At 37.8% G+C, this 24,819-nt stretch overlaps 1 protein-coding gene and 1 long non-coding RNA gene across 6 annotated transcripts in view; one reads left to right on the forward strand and one right to left on the reverse strand.

Annotated features, from left to right (window-relative positions):
• LOC148213821 (uncharacterized) overlaps positions 1-2,787 on the forward strand; it is a 52,390-nt gene extending 49,603 nt beyond the window's left edge. For both annotated transcript variants that reach the window (XR_015793894.1, XR_015793893.1), the window contains exons 2-3: positions 1,332-1,385; positions 2,661-2,787. This is a non-coding gene — a long non-coding RNA (uncharacterized LOC148213821). The remainder of the gene's footprint in view (positions 1-1,331; positions 1,386-2,660) is intronic.
• Positions 1-24,819, reverse strand: part of MAMDC2 (MAM domain containing 2) — a 78,538-nt gene that overhangs the window by 44,390 nt on the left and 9,329 nt on the right. For all 4 annotated transcript variants that reach the window (XR_015793892.1, XM_088130480.1, XM_088130479.1 and 1 more), the window contains exons 3-5: positions 5,717-5,988; positions 4,056-4,140; positions 2,644-2,781 (exon numbers count right to left, since the gene is read on the reverse strand). Coding sequence is in view for 3 of the 4 variants with exons in the window: in XM_088130480.1 (XP_087986606.1) it covers positions 2,644-2,781; positions 4,056-4,140; positions 5,717-5,988 (495 nt within the window). In the remaining variant the exon portion in view is untranslated. The remainder of the gene's footprint in view (positions 1-2,643; positions 2,782-4,055; positions 4,141-5,716; positions 5,989-24,819) is intronic.

Raw genomic sequence — 24,819 nt, forward strand, 5'->3', positions numbered from 1 at the left:
ATTAATTCCAGTAATGCAGAAGTAAATGTGATGGAATGGTTTGATGAAGGCTGTGCTCGGGGAGATAAGCATTTCCTTAGCCCCCAACAGGAGCGTGGGAAGGTTAAGAAGATGAGACTGGCACCACCCTAAGGAATTCCAGTGTTTTGGCTTGCTAGTTTCGGAAGTTTAGATTCAGTCTGGAGAGTTTGATGTCAGGTTCAGCCCAAAGAACTCCACGAGACAGTAGAAATACAGTTCTGTTGCGTTTATTAGCTTCCAGATCTCTCCAGACTGAATCTAAACTTCCCAAACCAGCAAGCCAAAACACTGTGAATTCCTTAGGGTGGTGCCAGTCTCATCTTCTTAACCTTCCCACGCTCCTGTTGGGGGCTAAGGAAATGCTTATCTCCCTGAGCGCGGCCTTCATCAAAGCATTCCATCACAGTAAATAAATGCATTTGTAGAGCTTTTTATTGACCTCTTCTTCCTCACTCCCTTGGCTCTTACCAGTTCTTATTAATATAGTTATTCTAAGATGGTACAGAGTTTTTGCTTGTTTTAAAAATGTTCCCAAAACCTACGGTACACACACTGGGTCTTGACGTCTCCAATTTTTCAGAAAAAAAAAGTAATCTGAAACATGGCTGGTGTGGGTCTTCCGGCCGTGAAAGCCTTCGACAATACATTAATCTGAAACAATTTAATATAAGGTGGAACTGCCTTTTTCATCAAACTCAAAAGACCACATGGAATGAGCAATATCTGCTGAATAAGCAAAATTAATCCTTGCATTGCACATCTGCTCTATTTTTAGAGGCAAATGCATCTGTTGCACTCAACTTTTCCAGTGCACAAATATAACACTTTGTGGTTTAATATCTTCCAAAAGGTCTCTAATTTAAAAGTTAAGAACTCAACTCATCCAGTTTGCAAAAAAACAAAAAACAAAACAAAAACTAAGCTGAGTTTTTACCAGCAACATAATTTCTTTGTCGTTCAAAAGCTTTCTTTCATTCCTTTCCTGAGCATTTGTTTCTAGTTTGGGACATTCTTACATCAGAACATCTCCATGTTTCATACAATTCTAAGATAGCTTTTCCAACTTATTTGTAGTCTAATATCCTCGGATATTACCAGATTGGGGAACGTTTTATGCACGTTGTATCAGTGTATTTCAATCACTATTGTGATCTTTGTTTAGTACCCCAAAACTCTATGATGAAAACATGTATTGTTTTAGTACTTCTAGGAAGAAACTAAATGAGTTAGATTTATTTTTACTTCACTGAAACAATTAATTCTATCATTTCTTTCTTTTATTACATGTTTTATCACATATCTGGATCTAGATGTATCCTTCATGGAAAGAACTCACATCCTCTGAAAGCTCATTAAAAAAAAAGGTAAGGGAATATGCTTTTTAACTATTTTTCTCCTGCAGCCACCTCTGCTCTCTCAATCTTCTCCAGAAGGTATTCTAATGCTCCAAAATGGTGTCTGAACGTAGTTCTGGGAAATGAATGAATTCATGAATAACGTTTTTCCCTTTCAGCATTGGAAAGTTATTCAAAGAAAGTTTGGGTCAAGACCTCAGAGCTATTTATTTATCTCATATCTCACCAAATAAGGAACAACTCCTGGCAGATGACAATTTTATTTTAAAGTTTTTTATCAGTTAAATTGAAGATTTGCCAGGGCCACTCAAAAAAATTCATAATCAAACTTGGCTTTGGAAAAACTCACATCTCTGACATTTAGACTGGATGAAGAGAATTGTATGTTAAAAAAGAAGAAAAAACGTATTTCTGATTTCCACAGGACTCAAAAAGATCATTCAAATGTATTTATTAAGCCAATTACCAGATATGAAACTTCTCTAACAATCCTACTTATTAAGAATATAGTATTTCAACAAATGCCAGAACAGATGTGATTCAGCTCATTTGAACTATTTTATAAAACATTTTTTCTATAAAAATAGTGGATTTGAAAGAATAATTTAATGTTCTGAGTAATGTGCTTAGAGAATGTAGTTACTTTAAGATAACAAGGTAAAATTGTTTACTAGTTCAATAATTAGGATGTTGAAGAACTAGTATGAAGTCAGTTTTATTAATTTCTTTCTCTGGATTTTCTATGTGTGCGTAGCTGAGAAAATTACACAGAAATTATTCTTGGAACAATGCCTGGATAATTCACACCATATAAATGTATTCAAAACTGAATACTATGAATGAAATATAAAAGCAGACCTGAAAACACTTAGTGCAAAAATATAGGTCATAATTTGTTTTGACCAAAACATGGTTGTGCTTTAGATGGGAAAAGAGTTATGGAATGCTAAACTTCTGTGTTTTCAGACTCCCCCCCCCCCACACACACACACACAAAGAATGCTACATTTATGTCAAAACTTCTATTTATGTCAAAACCAAATTCAGTTTGCAGTTTTCCCTCCCATCTATTTTTAAAACATGCATTTTTCAAAACTCTGTATTACACAATTTTAAAACATTCATTAATGGTACTCTTGTATTCTAATGAGAATTTGGAGCACGGGCAAATGAATGAATGAATGAATAATTATTTATTTGTAATTAAAAGTTACAGATATCTTCTCTCCCTGCTCTCTTTCAAAATAAATGATCCTTTCTTGCTTACCAAATTCATTCCTAAAGGTATGATCTCTTGGAAGAACTGACTGTGAATTTCCTATGTTTCCTCCACCAACAAACCAATTAACATTTGGATTCCAGCGGTTCATAAAACCACACAGATGATTTTCTTCAAAATCACATTCTGCAGTTGAAAAGAATATCAAAGCACATAAATATTCATGGTTTTGCACCCATGACTCTCTATGTCTCAATTATAATCAGTTCAGTGTCCTATTTAAAATGTACTGTGCATGTTAATAAATCTTCAGAATAATATAAGCTTCAGTCCTATCCTATGTGTTACCATCATCAGTGAGCCAGCCATTAGCAGAACAGGGAAGGGAAGGTCACACTTTCATGATAGTTAAGTTGCAAGCTTTTATTAATGCAAATGTTACTCTGTTTCTTTCCTACAAACTCTGTGCCTATCAAGCCAGCCGTTAGGCTTATTTACAAGTATATGATCTGATGATAGAATGCATACATCTTGCAGATAGAACTAGTAATTAAAATACACATAACCTTCAATGATTACATCCAGTTAAAATAGTACTCATCCACATAAGCAAAGATCAGTAAATTCTTCTGTAGATATTAAAGTACACCTCCTGGTGCACAAATCAATCATCTCACAGATCATATCAGCAAGTGCATCATATTTAGAGATTCAGCTTCTCTTTCGGCTCTTCTGCAACTAATATAATGCTTTTAGACCTTCATTAATTCCCAGGCTCTATGCTAGCTTTCTCAAAATTGGTGCCCTGCAGAAGAACTATGGCTTCTAGAAATTGGTATTAAAATCCAACACAAGTGGAATGTCCTTGGCTGGAATGTCATCACTCTAAATCTGTAAGTCAAGCAGAAGTGGTTGCAGGATGATAGTCTTGCTTTCTATGATTATCCCAAGTACATTCTTCAACACCTGACTTCATATCTGATTTCTGAACCCCAAGCATGTAGCTTTGTCTTTGGACCTTTCTGAGGACCAATAATGTCCTGCAAACTCTGGGCTTTTCTTGGCTAAATCCTCACGGTCTTAAATTTAGAAGATATTAACAGCTGTACAAGTGATGTTACAGAACCTAAAAGCTCATTTCCAATGTTAATTCATTTTAATCTGTGAATTGCTGCAAGCCAGTGCTGAGGCAACATGTTCTTCAAACTGTTGTAGTATGGCTGCTTTTTGTCTTAAGTTCTGACTCAGCAATGAAGATTTCCAAAGATCTGGAAACTGGGCAGCATATTATATAATTAGTTTATTATAGTTATTCACAAATACACCACTTAAGTTAATAAAATATAGTATTTCAGTGTTATATTGAACTGCTCTGAACTAATATTCTTATGACAATAGGTTCCCAATTAAATACCACATTTTCATGCTACCTATAGGCAGTTATTACAATAGCTACTTACCTATGCAGTAACCAGTTGAAATTTTGATTTCAAAAATTGCTATACTGGCAACTGTTTCTGTTCCTAATATACCTTCCAGTATAATCTGTAAAATAAGCATAAAAGTAGAATAAAATTAAGCACTGTGATTTTAATAACTTTTTTTAGAAAATGAAAAGCTTAAATAATTGGGATATGAATCACTAGATTTGGGTTAACTTCCTATTATCCTTCATATAGTATTCTCTTGAACAACAGTCTTCCAGAGCAGTGCTTAATGTCTGTGTTAGTAGAAAAAGTCCCTAAATATATGTTCAGTTTGAGAGAGAAAAAGTACCTGCTCACTGCATAATTCTGTGCACTAAATGTGTCAAGCATTTCACACCATAGTGTACCATATCTTCAACCAGAAGCTGGCTTTATTGTTTGTTGATTTATTCACATAAGAAAGTGAACAGGGTTGAATTATGGAAGATTTTGAGTGAATAAGGAGTTGAAGGTTGATTTCTGAATACAATATATGAGTAGTATATGGAAGTAATGTATGCATGAGAATAAATGGGATGCTTTGTACATGAATCATCACTGAGCTAGGAGTAAAAACTGCAAAACTTTAAAATTCTGGTAGAAAAGTAGTGGATAATACATGGTCTGTTGCAAAGACTGAATGTTTGTCAAAATAAGCAAAAAACTCAGTGTAAAATTTTGCTTCTGCCTACTTTGTTATACAGAAGTAAGGATATGTAATACAGAAGTAAGGATCATGAATGTATGGCTGTGAATGAATGTGGACTGAGTACAAAAGTGACCAATAGAAAAGAAGTTAATTGACATGATTTGGTCATATAGAGAGAATGAATGCAGATCAAATCACAAAACAAATATATGAAGGCAGCATGAATGAATTGAGAGGAAGGAGAAAATTAAGAAAGTAATGACTGGACAAAATTAATGAGATACTCAAAAAAAGACATGAGAAGTTTAAATATTTTTAAAAACTGTATTTGTATTACTGAAGTGTTATATGGATACATTGGAAGCAAGGATGATTTGCATTAAAAGGTATAAATATGTGGATTTGGTGCAAACTTGAATCAGCTATATTTGCTTTTCCCTTATCTTAATTTTTCATTACTTTTGTCTTTTTCTTTTTTCCACTTTCAATAACATTGCTGTTTTCAAAAGGGAATAGGGTGATGGATATGTATACATATCAGTTTACAAAACTATATGGAGAAAGATCAAAGTGGAAATGAACATTGTATTCTAGAGAATAAACTATTTTCCATTATTTTTTTCTTTAAAGACTTCTGCAATTTCCTGTTTCTGCTAAGAAAAGCCTAAAATACAGAGCAGTGATCTTTTCTGTTTTGTGGTAGAATTAACCCATAAGAAGAACAGGTTCCACCCTAATTTACATATTAATTAGAACATCTGGATATAATGTACAAGTGAATGTGTGGATGTTCAATATCCCCTCACAAATACTAAAAAGGCTATAGTCATTCCAAATATTTATGTTTCATGATAAAAGAGATAAACATAAATGAAAAGTTCTACAGTTCTTTGTACTCATCTACAGTTGTACATGTAACTAGACCAAAAATATTGCTAGACCAAAAAAGTTTGAATACAGTCTGCATGACTGGGAATGAATGCAATGACTTGTTTCAAATGCTTACCTTGAATCTGTCTGTCCTGTTTCTTACATCTAGACTGGCTATGAGCCAGCTCTCTGAGTGTTCTGTGCTTGTCCAAAGCAAATGATCAAAGCTTTCACCTTCCACTCTTATATATAGGTTTAGGGCAATAGAACCTAGTGGCAATTCTGAAGCTGTTGCAATCTGATATATAAGTCGAATACAGCTCCACTCTCCTGTATACAGTTCAGGGCTGAGCAGTATAGCTGTGTCACCACTTGTTCCTTGTGAGGTATCCACAGAAATGTAATGACCTGAAAACATACAATGAAGATTGGATTTGAATAAAGAAACATATCTTCCTGAAGCTTAGGACTCTAAGTGCAATCAACCTCACCCAACATGGTCAATAGTTGAGGTTATAGAAATTGCTTCTTGGGCTTTTCGTTCAGATCAAGTGTGTGTAGAAATCCAAAATATCTGGAAATTACACATTACAGAAAAGTGGATGATTGAAATATAGGCTGCAATACCTCCCTCTTTTCTATATAACTCAACAGATTTATAAGCTGCTTTTTAAGGATAATTTATTTTAAATAATTAAATATGATTTAAAGAAACAACAATGGTATTTTGTATTTAATAAACAAACCTGTAGTATTAAAATTGCTTATATGGGTAGTCCCCAGTTTAAGAACAAGTTCCATTCCCAAGATCTGTCCTTAAGTAGAATTTGCATGTAAGCTGGAACATATTATTGTATAATGTTGTATAAGTAGTATTGTGTAATTAATTGAACCATTGTGCATTCAACTCAAATCATTGTGTACTTAACTCGAATTTTGTTATAATAGGCTCCGTTCTTAACTATGGGTCATCCTTAAACCAGGCATTCTTAACTCAGGGACTACCTGTACATTTATCATGTATCATAAATTTAATTAACGTTTATAAATTTTAAAGTAAATTATTTTACAGCTTTTGGATATATGAGTAATATTTAGGGTTTATTTCATAGAACTAGGTACTGAGGATCTGTTTGTATAATACTGAAGTTTTTTTTTATTCTGGAGTACAATTTGGATTTTGATAATATCATCTTTTTTTGTTATTAACATCAGTGTATGCACGACATGAAAGTATCTCATGACTGCTATGATTTAATTATAATGGCAAACAGGAAGTTCTTAGTCTCCAGACCAAACCTTTCCAAAGCAGTACCCAATAAACCTAAAACCACAAACGATGAGAACAATGACACAAAAGAACAGTGACACAAATGCATGCTTTCCTCTCGAATAGCATTGCTCAGCACAATATAACTATCTACAACATCCCAGCAATTTTTCCTGCTTCTACAAAACGTAGGTAGAACACAGAAATGCGTGCACATATCTTTATTTCATGATGTTAGTATCTTAAGATGTGCTTGTGACATTAGAGGTGTGCTGGTTGAGGATGTGAACATGCCTGTACTTTTGTATTAAGACAATGCTATGTTCTTGGTGGAGAACCTAAATGATTGCAGCAAGTATCAAATAGAATGTATGATGCAATAAGGGAACAAGGAATATGGATCTAAAAGTTAATGTATCAAGACCAAAGTAGTTCCAGTTGACTAGAAAAATTGCGTGAATGACTGAAAATTATGTATAAATGGCAAAAAAAAAAAAAAAAGGAGAGAGAACACATATTTTCCAAAGAGGGAAAAATAGATGGATAAATTTTAAAATGTGCAAAGACTGGTAGAAAGGTATCGGATAGAATGTGCAAAGACTAAATGTTGAATCAAAAGAAGCAGAAATGGCAATGTAAGATTGTGCTTCTTATTTTGTTATATGAAAGTGAGAGTTAAGAGAAACAAATGTTAAGTTGAATGCAGTGGGAATAAGTTATTTGAGAAGTGCAGTGAAACAAAACAAGATAGGATCATGAATGAACGGGTACTAAATGAATGTGAACTAAATACAAAAGTGAGAGACCAGGGCAAAACAAGAATGTTGAGGTGATTTGGTCATACAAAGAGAATGAATGAGGATCGTCTCATGAAACAAATATATGAAGGGTGCATAGATTGAGAGGAAGAAGGAGACAGTCACAGTTAAATGGAATTGATCAGGCCCTAAAACAAAGAGAGTTAAGATATTTAAAGGATAAAGGCAATATATGAAGCAGTATATGAACATATTTCAAGGAAATCTGTAAGGATAGAAAAATATGGAGAATAAATGGTTGGGTAAAGTATATTTCCTTTTCTTTTTATTATTTCATGCCTTAATTTCTTTGGCTTACTGTTTCTTATTCTCCAAAACGGAAGTTTGATTGATCTTTATATATGCATTTTTTAAAATTGTGATAACAGCGGTTATCCAATTCAACAAACTGTCAAATATATTAATTCCAAAGAGTAACTAGAAATAGATTCTGAAAATGCAATTTTTACAAGCTCTTAAAACATAATTAAATTACAGCTTATTCTCAATTGCCAGTGATTGTGTGGTTTTTCAAATGGGAAAAAAAAACCCCCAGTGTATTGCAGTCTATTTCTGGGAAAGCTACTGAGGGCAAAAATTCTGGTTGTCTTCAAAATAAATCACTGTGATAATATAAATTTGCAGGAGTAAATCAAGATCTAGCCTTGTATCTGACCTGAAACAAATGATATAAACTGAAACAAACATCTTACATAATATGGGAGTGAAAGGGAGAGTTTGCACTTTATACAAAAAGTACATACTCACAACTTGTGTTTTCCCATGCATTTTTTGCCCACCTGTTTTTAAATATTCTTTAAATTAATACAATTAAATAGAGGGAACACTTGACTGAAGAAGTGGAAATAGGAACATTAGTGGAGAAGTGATGATGTTGGAGAACCAGATTTTAAGAAAAAGAGTCTAGTCAAACTTCAAAGAAGGCGATTATAATAAACCTAAAGTAATGATAAGTAGGGTGCCATAGCAGACGCACCTAATCAGAAAAGCAGCTCAGGACTGGTATGAGTTCCTACAGGAAATACCAAAAATGAAATTCCAAACAATTCCAGTGAGGAAAAAAATGGAGAAGAAAAAAAGACACCAGCATGGCCACACAAAAGGCTTAGGGAAGAGATGAAAATCAAAAAAAGGACGCATACAGAAAATGAAAAGAGGACCAAGTTACAAAGGAAGAGTACAGACAGATGGCCCAGAATTGTAGAGATGATGACTGGAAACAAAATCTCAGACTGAAGTTAGCAAAGGATGATAAGGGCTTCTTTAGATAAGTTCAGTCCAGAAGAAAAAGAAGCAGTATACCAGCTGCTCAATGAAGATGGCGAAGAGCTAACAGGAAACAAAAGGGAAAGCTATTCAACTCCTCCTGTGGTTTAGTTTCTTCTAGCAAAAACTGTGAAGAGCAGGATGAAGGAGCCAGATTGAAGCTTAAGACCTCTTTACTCTGAATGTGTTTAAATCTCCAGAGCTAGGTTAAATATATTCTACTAGCTAATAGTCTGGCTCCATCCTTATGTATCGTCTTTGAGAAATCCTAGAAAAGTCCCTGATAACTTCAGTTTCTGGATGGAATTCAAATGCTGGTCATCATATACAACCCATCATGGCACAGGGCTTGGTTATGTGCAGGACCATCCCTCTCTTGTTATGTTTCACCATTTAGTGAAATGGGCATGCTCCAGATCCCATCATTAAAATTTGTGGGACCTTGATACATGCTTTTTCTGCGGCCGCAGCTGCCTTGTGAAACAGCATTCCCTCCCCCAAATTCCACATGGTGCTGACCCCCCTAGTTGTTTAAGAAACCCCTTTAAATGTTGCTTTTTCAACAGATCCTGGTGCATGGTGCTTTGTGGCCTTACACCAGGGATGTCCACAGGATATGGTAAAAAAAAAAGTCAAGATGGTGACCACAATGGTGTGCTCAAAGTTCCATCTGTTTTTTGTATGTGGCACACATAAAAAACATGCAGTTTCAATCATAGAATCATGGCTGTTATCCTGACTTTTTTTTTATAATACTCTACAGAAACTCCCACACCAGTGTCTCTCAACTTTAGCAACTTTAAGACATGAGGACTTCAACTCCCAGAATTCCCCAGCCAGCATGTTAAATTTGTTGAGGTTGGAAAACACTGCCCTACGCTGATGATATTGAGCTTTTATACCTTGGTGTTTCATTCTGGTGTTTCATTCATTTTTTATTAACACACACACACAAATAGAAATGTAAACACACACACACACACAGAATTTATTACTGTTTTCTATTTGTATTTTTATTTCTATTTCTAAATGGGCCAGTTTGGTGTAATGGTTAAGGCACCAGGCTGGAAACCGGGAGACCGTGAGTTCTAGTCTTGCCTTAGGCACAAAATCACTGGGGGACCTTGGGCCAGTCCCTCTCTCTCAGCCCTAGGAAGGAGGCAATGGCAAACCACTTCTGAAATCCTGCCAAGAAAACTGCAGAGACTTGTCCAGGGAATTGCCAGGAGTCAACACTGACTCAAAGGCAGAAAAATAAATGAATAAATAAATGTGCGTTATTGTTTTAATACATTCTACACTGCCTGGAGTCATTTGGATAATTGAGGTGGCTTATAAATTGACCAAATAAAAATGGAGGAAAGCATACATTTCTGTCTTCAAAAAGGGGCAAATTACAGACCAGGCAGTTTGACACAATACTTGGAAAAAATTGCAGATTATAAAGACACCAATCTTGAAAACAATGTACTAATTATCACAAACTCAGCAATGATTTGTCAAAAACAAGTATTGCCAGACTAACCTTATCTCATTTTATGACTTTCTTCTTAGACTGTATTAAGATTTCAACAACACATTTAACACAGTACTCCATGCCATGTTAATTAGCAACCTAGTTAAGTGGATGCTGGATGGCATGACAATTAAATGGATTCAAAACTGGCTGAAAAATCACATTCTAAGAATGCCTATCAGTGGTTCCTCATCAGACTGAAGAGAGATACCAAGTTGGACAGCACAAGGATCAGGTCCTGGTTCTGTACTCTTCAATAATTTTATTAATGGCTTGGAGGAAAAGGAGGAGAAAATGTTTGTGTCTTTGCAGCAATACTTTTGGGGTCCACTAAGATGATAAATGGGTTTTGTTATTTGCCATGCCACTATGACAGTCATGTTGTGAATAGACAAGGCTCCAGTCATACTCATTTTGTGAATTCATTCACCACATACTCTCAAAATTCCAACTGTTCTCCCAACTCCTAAAGGTTACCTATCACTTTACTTATAATCTACTATCAAAAACTATTCATTTAAATATCATTAAACTTGTTTTCTGTTAATGGCTGGCTTTCTACTATCTATCTCAGAGGCTCTGAATCACAGTATCTTGTGCTCCTACTATAATTTTATTAAGCAGGTTCCTGCAAATGGTGGAAGATATTTCTAATAAACATACTGGTAGATACAGTCAGAAGAGAACATGAGTACAAGAAGAACTATGAAAGACTAAGCTGAAGACCTGTTTAGTTCAGCAGTTTTTTCCCACAGTGGCCACAAACAGAATGCCCAGAGACAGGATAAGAGAGTAAATCATGCTGCCCACTCATGTTCTCCAGTAACTGGCATTCACTTCTGCTAGAAGAGGAAATTTATACCCAACAATCTATCTAATGCTGTTTTAAAATAACAAGTTGGTGGCCATAATTATATTTTGTGGTAACAAATTCTACAGTTTTAACTTTACATTGTGTAATATTTGTCTTGAATCTCCACCATTCAACTTAATTGGATGGTGCTGGACTGTAGTATTTAGCAAAATCAACAAATTTCTCTATCCAATTGCTCCACCTGCATAATTATTTCCCCTTACTTGCCTTTTTACCAAACTAAATGGAAGCACTGGTATCTTTTCCTCATAGGAGAGGCTATGCACCCAACTAATCACATTGGCTGCTCTTTTTTGCATCTGTTCCAGTTATGCAATATCCTTTTTGAGGTTCAATTAACTGTACACAACATTATAAGCATGGTCATACCATAAAGTTGTGTAATAGCATTATAGAATTGACAGTTTTACTTTCAATGCTTTCATAATTCCTATGGAATTAGCCATTTTTACAGTAGTCATACACTAGATTGATCTCTTTCTTGGTCAAGAAATGCTATTAGAGTATTATGTATGTCCTAAGTTGTATCTTTACTCTTGAACATATCCATGTCTTTTCCCTTCTTGTTTGAAGAAATCCATTACTCCACTGTCTGAACAGTCCATGTCAGATTTCATGTAGGCTCATTTTGATTCATGACTGTTCAGCTACTCTTCCAACCTCACACTAGCTAAGAGCAGAACCTTCAAGAGCTCAGCGCAAGTAGATTAAAGTTTCACTGCAAATTAGAATAAGGCAGAAGTTGAACTACTACAGAATTAGGAATCCAACCATATAAAGATGCCTGTGTGTCAGATTCAAGGTTTAATCTTAGATCTCTTTCTCCCACCATTTTTGGATAATGGATTTTTTGCTGCTTTCTTTCTACATTGGAATTCAGAGGGCATCTGTACCATGTTTATATAAGAGGCTTATTTGGTCTGAGGTTCTTTATTCTCATCTTGCCCCTTCAGCCTTCACAGCTCAACAGGAATCAGAGATCTTGAAAAACAAGATACTAACAGCACAGTTACAAACAAACTTCATGAGAAGAAAAAAATAGGAAAAATTAGAAAACTTCTAAGAGGCTTCTATGGACACACAACAAGCTTGCTGAATAACAGAATGGAGATGTCTAGGATGTAGAAGCAATGGCCAAAGAGGTAATGTACTGGGATGGAAGGAAGGCCTAATAATTAAGGAGGAGTACAGACTGTAGCTTGAGCCTATAGGAATAGAGTCAGGAAGGCAAAACTCAGAATGAATGGAGGCTGGCGAGGAATGCAAAATTAAATGAGAAAGAGGTTTTGCAGTATGCCCAAAAAGTAGAAGATGGAGAAATACGATAATAGGGAGAAGGCTTAACACCTTTGTGACTGTGTTCCCTCAGAAGAAGAGAAAGCTCTTAGCATGAATCAGAAAAGGAGAAAATGCACCTGAGGATTGATAAAGATATAGAAGCCATCTTGCTATCTTGAATTAATTTACAGGCAGTCTCTGAGTTAAGAATGAGTTCCATTCCTAAGTCTGTCTTTAACTTGAATTTGTATGTAAGTCAGAACTCATACTTACAAACAGGCTACCTATTACTAAAAATGGCAGATGGTATTCTCCTTCCTTGAGCCAACGAAGTGCTGAAGCTGCGTAATATTTTCATGAACTGCTGAAGCCGCACATTTTTAATATACAGCCTGTTTTCAGTGGTTCATGAAAATTTTGCATAGCTTCAGCAGTTTGTTGGCTTGAGAAAGGAAAATGCCATCTGTAATTTTTAGTAACAGGCAGACCATCTGTAAGTATGAGTTGTCTGTAAGTCAGAAGTTCTTAACCGAGGACTGCCTGTAAGTCTTCATTGCCAGATGAACTCCATCCAAAAATGTTCAAGGATGTGGTAGAATTGATCTTGGCACCATTGGCAGTAATTACAAAAAAGAACTTCCTATAGAACTGGTGAGCTGCCTGAGACTGTAGAAGAACAAAAATACTCCCAATATTCAAAAATGAGGAGGCGGCCCCGAGAATCTATCAACCAGTTAGTTCACTGTCTATTCAGTGAAGTATTATAATTAATCCATTTATTAATCTAATAGTATGTATTAATAGAATAATCTTATCTTTTTATGACAGAGTGACTATTTTAGTCACTTTCCAAGATTGGGAAAAAAGCTTTTGACCAATACTTTCACAATATCCTTGGGTGGACAAGGTGGATAAATATGGACTAGAATGTACCACTGTTGGGTGAATTTGCACATAAATTATTCTGCTATATTGCTCATAAACTATTCTGTATCAACCTGGAGGGAAGTATCAAATGAATTACTGTAAGATCTGTTTTTGGCTCTGCACTATTCAACATCTTTATAGAAAACCTTGAGAATGGAATGGAAAACTGGTGTTTCTTAATTTTCCAGATGAGACCAAGCTAGGACGATAAGCTTAATATTTAGAGGACACAATCACAATTTGAAATGATCTTCTACAACTTTGAACATTGTATCAAATCCAGCACGATAATATTTTGGGGTAAAATTGTACAAAAATATCAAATGTACAGGCTTGGGGAAACCTGGCATGTGTGGTTCTTGGGGTCCTCCATCATTACAGGGTAGCAAGTATTCATACACTGTATTGCATTTAGAGGACAGTAGGCTCATTCTCCTAAACAATCCCTAAAATTCTGTCTTAAGGTCCTTCTTTTAAATGCACTAGTACAGTGGTACCTCTAGTTACGAACTTAATCTGTTCCATGACTCTGGTTGCAACTCGAGTTGGTCTCAAGTCGAGGTAAAGTTTCTCATAAGGTTCAATGTAAATACGGTTAATCCGTTCCGGCCTCCGAATTTGGTCACACCACGAGGCAAATTTCCCCATAAGGTTCAATGTAAATACAGCTAATCCGCCCTCCGAATTTGGTCACACCCCGAGGTAAATTTCCCCCATAAGATTCAATGTAAATACGGCTAAACAGTTCTGAAACATATGCATTTTATTTTTAAACCTCAAAAACCTTCCAAACGCCACAAAAACCTTCCAAACACCACAAAACACACCACAACCCTCACCGAATGTCTCCTTGCTACCGCGATCTCGCCCACAGGAAGCCGCGACCGCATGGCAGCAGGGAAAATGGCCACGGATCCGGTTCGTAAGTAGAGGCAGAGTTCGTAAGTAGAGGTAAATTTTGGGGGCCGGAGCTGGTCGTATCTTGAAAAATTTGTAAGGAGGGGCGTTCGTAACTAGAGGTACCACTGTATTGGCAAATTTGAAATTCTTGCTATTTTGTGATATTTTAGTTGGTCCTAATAACAGTATAAGCGATCAGAGCAATTTCCCCTGTGGTCGGAGGAGAGCTCCCACACATTTTCATATAGCGACAGAAGTCTTGTATCCAAGAAAGTGCCTTAAAGAACTCTTCTGAATGTTCTGCAAAATATTAAAAACTTCAGAAATGATTGTCTCCATATACTTGCTGTAATGTTTTCATCAATCCTAAACAGACTATGGTAATTACATAATTCTTACTTCTTATAAACTGCTTGATTTGCATTGAATCCTAATTCTGGAGGGTCCTAATCATTTCATAGCAGTAGAGTTTCAAACTCTCCTCTTGTTCTTTGGCATATGTTTACTGGCTCTGCCATGATTTTTCACACACAATTTCACATTAGAACAATTACATTATTTTTAGCTACAGATGGAATGGATAAAATCAACTTTCTAAAACACTTTGCTTACTTAAAGTGATGAGTTCATGATAAAATAGTGAAAATGTTTTTGTAATTGTATGAAAATTATGATTAAATGAATTTTCCATTTAAACCACCATAGCTTTGTATAAACCAGCTTAAACTCAATTATTTAAATCCAGTTAAATCAACTGATGGATGGCACTGTAAAATAAGGGATTTAAAATAATAGCTGTTGTTCCACCATTATTTTAATGGGAATGCTGGAATTTATCTCTGCATATATTAGGCAGGGTCAGAATTTATCTTAAGTAAAGTGTATATGCTTCCTAAGTGGAAACATAAGAGTGCTTGAAGAAAATAAAAGTTACAGATTGTTACTTAATATAGTTACTTTAGCGTTTACTTTATATACCAAGTGTTAAGTCAGAATTGTTATGATAGCAACTTCCATTTTAAAAAGGACTTTTTATTACAATTGTCTTATATGGTCATGATGAGAAGAGTAGCATTACTGTATGGTTGGAAATTATATAAAAATAGTCTGTTTTCAAAGTTTTTTCTTACTAACAGCTTATTTATAATTTTGCATGTGTTCATATATAGGTGGCAGAATGTCTAATGCAGTGTTCCTCAACCTTAACAACTTTAAGATGTCTGGACTTCAACTCCCAGAATTCCCTAGCTAGTAGAGGCTGGCTGGGGAATTCTGGGAGTTGAAGTCCAGACATCTTAAAGTTGCTAAGGTTGAGAAACGCTGGTATAATGTTAGAGTTTTCAGCTTTTCTTTCCTAATAACCGTCTGCCATGAAAGAAGCTCCTGCGCTTTTGCTAAGAAGCCATGTACCCTACAGCATAATTTTTAAAAAATGCTGAGAAGAAAAAGGGTTAGTTACAGGATTCAGGGGAAAAACATAGACACACAGATTAATAAAATATCTGAGGTGTTATCTTTCTAATGCTGCTTTCTAAGTGCTCTTTTTCACTTGTCACTAACCATGGCATGAACATGCCAGGATAACCAAGGTGGTAGAGTTGTCAAGGTATTACACTGGGACTAGTAATACCCAGGTTCTAGTCCACAGATAGTCACTGGAAAGCTTTGGGCCAGTCACTCTCTCTCACCCCAACCCACCTCATAGGGCAGTTGTGGGGCAAAAAAAGGAGAGAGCACAATGTGTTCTTGTATGAAAGGTAGGATGTAAATCTAAATAAATAAAGACCTTTCTTCCCCGCCACTATGTTCTTATTTTATTCCCAGCCTATATCTCAGGTACTTCAAGTCATCCTTAACTATGCTGGTTGCCCTCTACTTGTGACACAGTGTTTGCTATGAATATGTTAACACTCCATTGACCACCTGGTGCTAACACAGTGAGGAGTTGGATCTGCCTACCTCCTATTGGTCACTTTAGGCTTCTGTGGGCATGCTCCTTGCTTCTGGTCACAGAGCACCACCCTCCATGGCCACTTTGGCTTGAAAGATCTGCCCTACTCATAACAAAAGTCTTACAGGTTCAAAGTACATAGGTTTACTTCGGTGAACAAGTGGTTAGGCTATATAATCTTGGAAACTGGCTATGTGTGCCTTGGCCCTCATTGTTGTGCATGTTAAGGCAGGACCTCCCTACTACCTTTGATGTATTTTCTTACCAAGTCTTGGTTTAAGGGAAGAATACGATTTATTTGATACAGTGGTACCTCTACTTACGAACGCCCCTACTTACGAATTTTTCGAGATACGACCAGCTCCGGCCCCAAAAATTTACCTCTACTTACGAACTCGCCTCGACTTACGAACCGGATCCGTGGCCATTTTCCACCTGTGCCACGTGGTCCGCGGCCATTTTCCCGCCCGTTCCACGTGGTCCGCGGCCGTTTTTCTGCCGTCCGCGTGGTCTGCGGCCATTTTCCGACCGTTCCACATGGTCTGCAGTCATTTTTCCGCCCCTGCCACGTGGTCCGTGGCCGTTTTTATGCCGTCCGCGTGGTCTGCGGCCATTTTCCGACCGTTCCACATGGTCCGCAGTCATTTTTCCGCCCCTGCCACGTGGTCCGCGGCCATTTTTCCACCCTGCCACGTGGTCCGTGGCCGTTTTTCCGCCCCTGACGCATGTTCTGCGGACGCTGGAACGGATTAACGGTAATTACATTGAACCTTATGGGAAAATTTACCTCAACTTGTGACCAACTCGACTTGCGATCAGAGTCACAGAACGGATTAAGTTCGTAAGTAGAGGTACCACTGTACCACAAAAATGTCTATCTTTCCTTGATCTGCAATTTTTTGGAAACACCCAAATTTCATTCCCAGACTCAGAGACCAGCCCAAGTGGGTAGACCAGCCCAAGAAATCAATTCCACCAGATGGCTAAAACAACTTTTATTGATACTGGTTGAAATAAAGGAATCTTGCAAGTCTGATTTGTCCTATACCTCCTCCCCCTTCTTATACTTCAGTGAATTAGGAAGATGTCTGACCACTTACAAATACTATCTGTCTCTGGAGGACTTAAAATATTTTTCACCCCTCATTGCCCTTGTAACAGATCTTGCATATCTCCATCAATGTCATTTTCCTTACTCTCTACAGAGAATTCCATCATAAGGCTGGGACACTCGGCTTCTGCAGAGGCATCTGCCTGCACACTGTCTAAATAGCCCTTCCCAAGTGCTTCTCATGTCTTATGCAGGCTCCCTGGTAGACACAAGGTTGTACCTGTTTTTGAAACACAGATTTAGTATTCTATCAAAAGACCCTTAGATGCATGTTCAGAAATTGCCCAACTGATGTATTACAGGTGTGGAGGAGCAGCACAGGTTAAAGTGGGAAGGACCACCCAAATACTTATGCCACACACATCCCTTCCTTGCAGTCTGTCAGCTGACCTATCTTTGGCCATGGATTTCACATTCTTTCAGAAGAGCACTAGACCCATGTTCAGAAATAGCCAAATTGACAGGTTACGCAAAGAAGGGGTTGCAGGGAATATCATGAGTGCTCCCTCCTGCTTCACCCTATGGACCCCTCCATACTGGCAACTTATTAGTCAGGCAAGTCAGGGGTAACTAAGCCCGCTACTCTAACTATCTGCCTATACTCACCCACCCCACCCCAAGTTTGATTGATAGTCCACCAGCAGGAAAAGCTTAGTTGGAATGGTAATAAAGCCAGGGGATTCCACCAATCCCTTTCCTTAATTTGGCCCACAATGGATAAGTAAGGACAGCATCTTTTGATAACCTTATTACAGTTGCAGAACATGAATCAGCAATGGGGGCAGCACAATTTATGCCACCACATATTTCTGCTCATTGAAGAACTGGTAAACAGCACTTTAACACAGCAGTGAGGAAGAACTCTAAGAAAACACTGTCTGTAACTATGTTGAACGACTTTTTATAGTAGCTTTGCTTAAAAGAGAACAAACTACCTTGGAAACAATGAGATTTACTTTAATTAAATATGCCTAAGAAAAAAGTTCAAATTTTGCATTTTTTTTTTAAAAAGGATGCACATAGTTTTTCTAGTAACATATATTGTTACTTCTACATTATAGTGCTTTTAGCATAACTGCAACATTGGAATTAGCTGGTAATGAATTGCAATGAAGGCATCACATAGCACACAAATCAGGTTTTGTAAATAGCTAGGTAGGGTAACAGAAACAATGGATTTCAGTGAATTGACAATGTTGTCATCTTAATAGTTTGTAAAAAATGAAGGAACAAATGTACATTTTCTAAAGAAAAGGAGTTGTGTGAGAACATCTACGAGTCACTGAAGTTGCACGTTAATGCAGAGCAGCAAATCTGTACACACTTGCTTAGGAGTAATCCCCAGTGAAGTCCATCAGATTTATTTCTAAGTAAACATACACAGAATTTAATTTATGAACTCCATAGATATAGTTATGAATTCATAGGTAAGTGTTTATGTATCTTATGCATATAGAACTCTGGGAACAGTTTACACGTTGCTGCTGGCACTCCAGGTAGAAGTTCTGAGCACTGCTGATACTACAGATACACTGTAGCATATTGCACTAAGCTATATTCTGTTTAGTTTCAGCTTAGAGTATGGTATAAGCCTACTATTGTGGCTTGTAACCTATGAGTCCTAATTTAACCTGATATATGAGTAGAGCCACTTGTGTATAGGTTTAGGATCCAGATCTGACACATCTTACTGAGGCAAAATATAATATGGCATTCCCCTCCAATCATTTACAGAAGCCAATGGGACTGGTAATTATATCTCACTTCAACAGTGGTCAAAGAATGGAACATTCCATTGCATCTGCAGGCAGAGCATTGGTGGAAAATACAGGCCAGGCTACATTATACATATTGCACAGCTCTTTCCTCCAGAAAAGGAGAATGGCTGTATAGAGACTTGGGAGAAATGATTAGGGAGCTACCTCCAACATCTGCTATTTGAGGCAGTTGTTTCACTCTGCCTAATGATATTTATTTTATTAGAATTATAATGGCACCCTTCTGTTTGGAAACAACATTAAAGTCAGCTTACATTAACAACTGCACCCAGAGACACAATGTAAAAGTGTATACAAAATAAAGAATACATGAACAGGCAAATTAAATCATAAATACAATTATAGCACTTTAAAGGCCCACTTAAATATATACTGTGGCTGCTTTTCAAAGGCAAAGAGAGGGGGTGCAAGCAGAACTCCCAAGGGAGACATTCCATAGCCTGGAAGCCACACACGAGAAGAGTTTCTCCTCCCACCTCCTCAGACAAACGAGCCTATTACAGGGGGAGCATCTTCAGAAGAGCCCTCCTAAGATCTTAATGCCAACAGAGGTTCATTATTGGGGGAGGTCCCCCAAATAGTCCTAGGGTCAGCCTCAGTTAAATTTGTCTCTTAAGTACATTTTATTTAACTCCAGTATTAAAGATTTGAGAGAGGATGGTAAGTTTTGTAACAGAATTCAAAATACACAAATAGAGATATTTTTGTGATTCTTTAACCTTCACAAATTGTATTGCTTGTGGAAGCAGGGAGGAGAAAACCACATTTGAAATTTATCTTCCATTCTGGAAAACTCTCATAGTGCTGCCAAACAGAATGAAGGACAGAAGGCAGCTGGAGATTCGTAAACTCTATTCTTATCCTGGAGTATTAAAAGTGTAGAGGAAAAAAGAAGAGAAAGAATCTTTTTGAATATTGATGAGGAAAACTATTCAGTTAGAATAATTATAGTGATTAATTTTTTGTTAACACTTCCAGATCTAGGAATTATGTCCAGCAATAATGACAGGGATTAAGGCAACTTTTAATGTGCAGATATTCCAACCATTAAAAGATCGTATATCTAACTGAATTCTTTTTTCAGAGTACACACAGAAATATCTGGTGTTATGCAAATATATTCAATAGGTAATTGTTAAATTACTTGCTTCCAAATGGCTCAGTCAAGGAGAATATACTTTATCATCCTACCAGCTTTGTCTCTTGAAATAAAACCTTGGAGTAATCTATTTAAACACTGAAGTTTGGGAAGAAAAGTATTTCCATCATAATTTAATATTCGTAAATATTTTCTTGTTCCTAAGCATCTGGCAAGGAAAGCAAGAACATTCTCAATGTGCTTATCAAGCCTATCACGCACTGGCCTCAAAGAATATACATAACATTTCTTCTGGAATTGTTTTGTTTTTCTGGTTTTATTATAAAATGTTTCCCAACATCTAACTTCTATTGCACTCCTTCCAATTCTGGGATCCTTTCAATTAGTGATCTTGTCTACTGGAACTAATTTTGATGCTAGTAAGGATCTTTTAATTTTCATATACAGAAATAAATATCCCCTGATAAGTACTCTTATATGCTGATTTGGCCATTTGGCTATAAATACTTAGATTAAAATAGATACATTAGAAGAAAGAAGGCGATATTGTTTTCTACTTGCATTTGCATATATTAGAATGTTCTACAATGAATCAATATAAATTCTTAAATTAATAAGAACAGTATTCCATGACTAATTTGATTATTTTAAGAAAGCTATGACACAATTACCGCCATATCAGGAATAACAAACATCCTAAAAAGTTCACATGGCAAGGAAAATCATCCTCTGCATCTGTGTGATAATAGCCAAGCAAAAAGAAAAATTCTTCTATGAAAGTATGTAAACACTAATACCACAACTGAATAGTCCAGGTTTTATTTCCATCTGAAGATGAGAGGATTTCCCTTTTGCTGGAAAACAAATTTTAGCGAAATATTGTTTTTTACTAGTTGGTAGTCCTGTCAGCATTTACTGCACTAGCTTAAAGTCAAAACTGAATTGTACCTTTTCCTTGTTTTGATCTGTATTTCTGTTTGCAGTTGCCATGTCTGGTTTGCCATTATAGTGACCTGGTTTAGCGTTTGCGCCAAGACTATTATCTAGCCAATTTAGTCTGGTTCATATGAACTGGTTGTCAATTTTTTCCTACAGAACTTGCCAAAACTGGATCAGGGACAGCAGTTGGGAAATTCCTTTCCAAGTTTTTTTCTCCTCTTATCTTCATCTGCCAGGAGGGTAGACTTAGCATAAAATGACAGGTTCAAAGTCTTGGCAATGTGAGCTACATTATTTTTATTATATAGGTAGTCCCTAGTTTAAGAGGAGTTCTCCCAAGGTCTGTCCTTAAGTCAAATTTGTATGTAAGCCAGAACAGTATTATTATATAATACAGTGGTACCTCGGTTCACGAACGGTTCTGTTCACGAACAATTTGGTTCGCGACCAGCACCGTTCGCAAAATTTTGCTTCCGTTCACGAACTCCACATTGGGTGACGAACATGACCTGTGGCCATTTTCCCTGCTGTGGTCGTGGCTTCCTGTAGGCGAGATCGCAGTCGCAGACAGACACTGGCTGTGAAGCTTTTTGGTGTGCTTTTTAGCATGGCTCCAAAGAAAGTGTAGAGCAAGCATGGTGGTAAAAAGAAAGTACAGAGCAAGAATGGTAAGAATAAGGTTTTGAAGAAAATAACCATTGAACTGAAGAAGGAAATTGTAGAAAAGCATGAGCGTGGTATTCGTGTGACTGATCTGGGCTCAGAGTACAAGATGGCGAAGTCGACAATCTCGACTATTTTGAAGAATAAAGATGCCATCAAAGGAGCTGATATGGCAAAAGAGTAACGATGTTAACCAAGCAGAGGACACAAGTGCTGGAAGAGGTGGAAAAACTTTTGTTAGTGTGGTTCAATGAGAAACAGCTGGCAGGTGATAGCGTTAGGGAAGCTATGATCTGTGAAAAAGCCAGGAAATTGCACAGTGATTTACTGCAAAAAAAAAACCCTCTACAAGCACAACAAGTGAAGAATTTAAAGCCAGCAGAGGCTGGTTTGGTAAATTCTGCAAGAGAAGTGGCATCCACAGTGTGACAAGACATGGTGAGGCTTCCAGTTCTGACAAGGCTGCTGCAGAAACCTACAAGAAAGAATTCACGAAATTCATGAAGGCGGAAGGATACGTTGCTCAACAACTGTGATGAAACAGGGCTCTTCTGGAGGGTTATGCAGCGCAGGAAAAAACAAGTGACATTAGACAGATTTTTCGCCAAAACTCAGCCTGCAGCTAAGAGACAAAAAAGAGAGGAAACCCCTGAAGGAGACTTCCCCAATGTCCTTTTGGAGGGGGACTCTCCCTCCAAACAATAACCGCCTCCCCACCCGCCTTCCTGTCCTCCATGCCAGAAGTCGCCTCAAGCAAGGTTAGTGTTCTCTCTCTTCATACTGTACTTTGTTTCATATTTTTGTGGTTTAAAAAAAAATACATATGGTTCAGAACGGATTAACCGTATTTACATTGAACCTTATGGAAAAATTTGATTCGGTTCACGACCAATTCGGTTCGCGACCAGAGTCATGGAATGAATTAGGTTTGTGAACTGAGGTACCACTGTACTGTATAAGTAGTGTAACAATTATTTTTATGACTATTATTTATTTATTTATATATCAAATTTATATCACCGCCCAACTCCCCCACAAGGAGGGACTCTGGGCAGTTCACAACAAAAAAATTTAAAATCAATAAAAACAAATAATACAGTATAAAATACAATTATTAAATATAACAAAATCCAAGCGATGGTGATATTATTTCAGCCTGTGACCAGATAATATCAGTCAAAGGTAAGACTAGGGAACCAGCCACCCCCAAAACTATTCCCATCCCTACCCCATGCATGATGACAAAAGCAGGTCTTTCAGCAAGTCTAAAAGGGAGGGGGCCAACCTCACTTCTGGGGGAAGAGTGTTCCAAAGGCTGCTGCAGAGAAGGCTCACCTCCTGGACCCCATCAGATGAAAATTCTCTTGCAGACGGGGTCCGTAGCATGCCCTCTCTGCATAACCGGGTGGGATGGGTTGATGGAACAGGGATGAGATGGTCCTTCAGGTACCCTGGACCCATGCCATATAGGGCTTTAAAGGTGATAACCAACACCTTGAATTGGACCTGGAAGCAAACTGGCATCCAATCCAGCTCATGGAGCAAAGGTGTTATATGTGATCTTGATGCACCTAACATCGTCCGTGTGGCCTCATTCTGGACCAGTTGAAGCTTCGAGATACTCTTCAAGGATAGCCCCATGTAGAGCACATTACAATGGTCTATATGGGAGATGACTAGGGCATGAGTGACTGTTCGAAGGGCCTCTCGGTCCAGGAAAGAGCATAACTAGCAGACAACACGAAGTTGCACAAAGGCCCTCCTGGCCACAACTGCTACCTGCTCTTCGAGCAGGAGTCGTGAGTCCAAGAGGACCCCCAAGTTACGCACTGGGTCTGTCTGGGGCAGAGCCACCCCATCCAGAACGAAAGATGGCAAATTCCTAGGGACCAAGGGGCCATTAACCCACAGCCACTCCGTCTTGCCAGGGTTCAGCTGAAGCCTGTTGTTTCCCATCCAGACCCCCACAGCCTCCATTATGTAAGTAAAATACAGTGGTACCTCGGGATACGAACTTAATGCATTCCGTGACTCTGGGCGTATCCCGAGTTGGTTGTAACCCGACGCAAATTTCCCCATAGGGTTCGATGTAAATCCGGTTAATCCGTTCTGCCCTCCGAATTTGGTCGCACCCCGAAGCAAATTTTCCCATAAGGTTCAATGTAATTACCGTTAATCCGTTCTGGCGTCCACGGACCATGTGTCAGGGGCGGAAGAACGGCTGGGCACCGCACGGCGCGGTGGGAAAAAGGCTGGGTGCCGTGCAGCAGGAGAAAGGCTGGGTGCCGTGCGGCGGGAGAAAGGCCGGGTGCGGCGCGGCGGGATAACGGCCGGGCGCGGCGCAGCAGGAGAACGGTCGCAGACATGTCAGGGGCAGAAAAATGGCCGCAGACCACGTGTCAGGGAGGAAAAATGACCGTACCCCGAGGCAGAGTTCGCATATCAAGGTAAATTTTTGCGGCCGGAGCTGGTCGTAACCCAAAAAGTTCATTAGTAGAAGCGTTCGTATCCCGAGGTACCACTGTAGTTCATTGTGTAATGAACTCAAATCACTGTGTATTTAACTCGAATTTTGCTACAATAGGCTCTGTTCTTAACTATGGGTTGTCCATAAACTAGACATTCTTAAACCAGGGACGACCTGTATTGCCTTCCCAATCTAATTCTATTGCCTGGATTCAATTTAAAAATACGAAAAGTTGCTAGTCAGGTAGTTCCTTTGGTAGGAGCCCTAAAACTGAGGAGATGCTTTCTTCTGAAATAGGCTGAAATCAATTCTGCTTCTTGGAACAAAGTAAAATAAAGCCATTATTCTCCCTTCAAATGCTCCATCAGCAGGGTCATGCTGT

The sequence above is a fragment of the Python bivittatus genome, unplaced genomic scaffold (genome assembly GCF_059951505.1).
Source record: "Python bivittatus isolate LINGU-HERP-01145 unplaced genomic scaffold, Pbiv_v1 ctg000850_np1212, whole genome shotgun sequence".
Lineage (NCBI taxonomy): Eukaryota > Metazoa > Chordata > Lepidosauria > Squamata > Pythonidae > Python > Python bivittatus.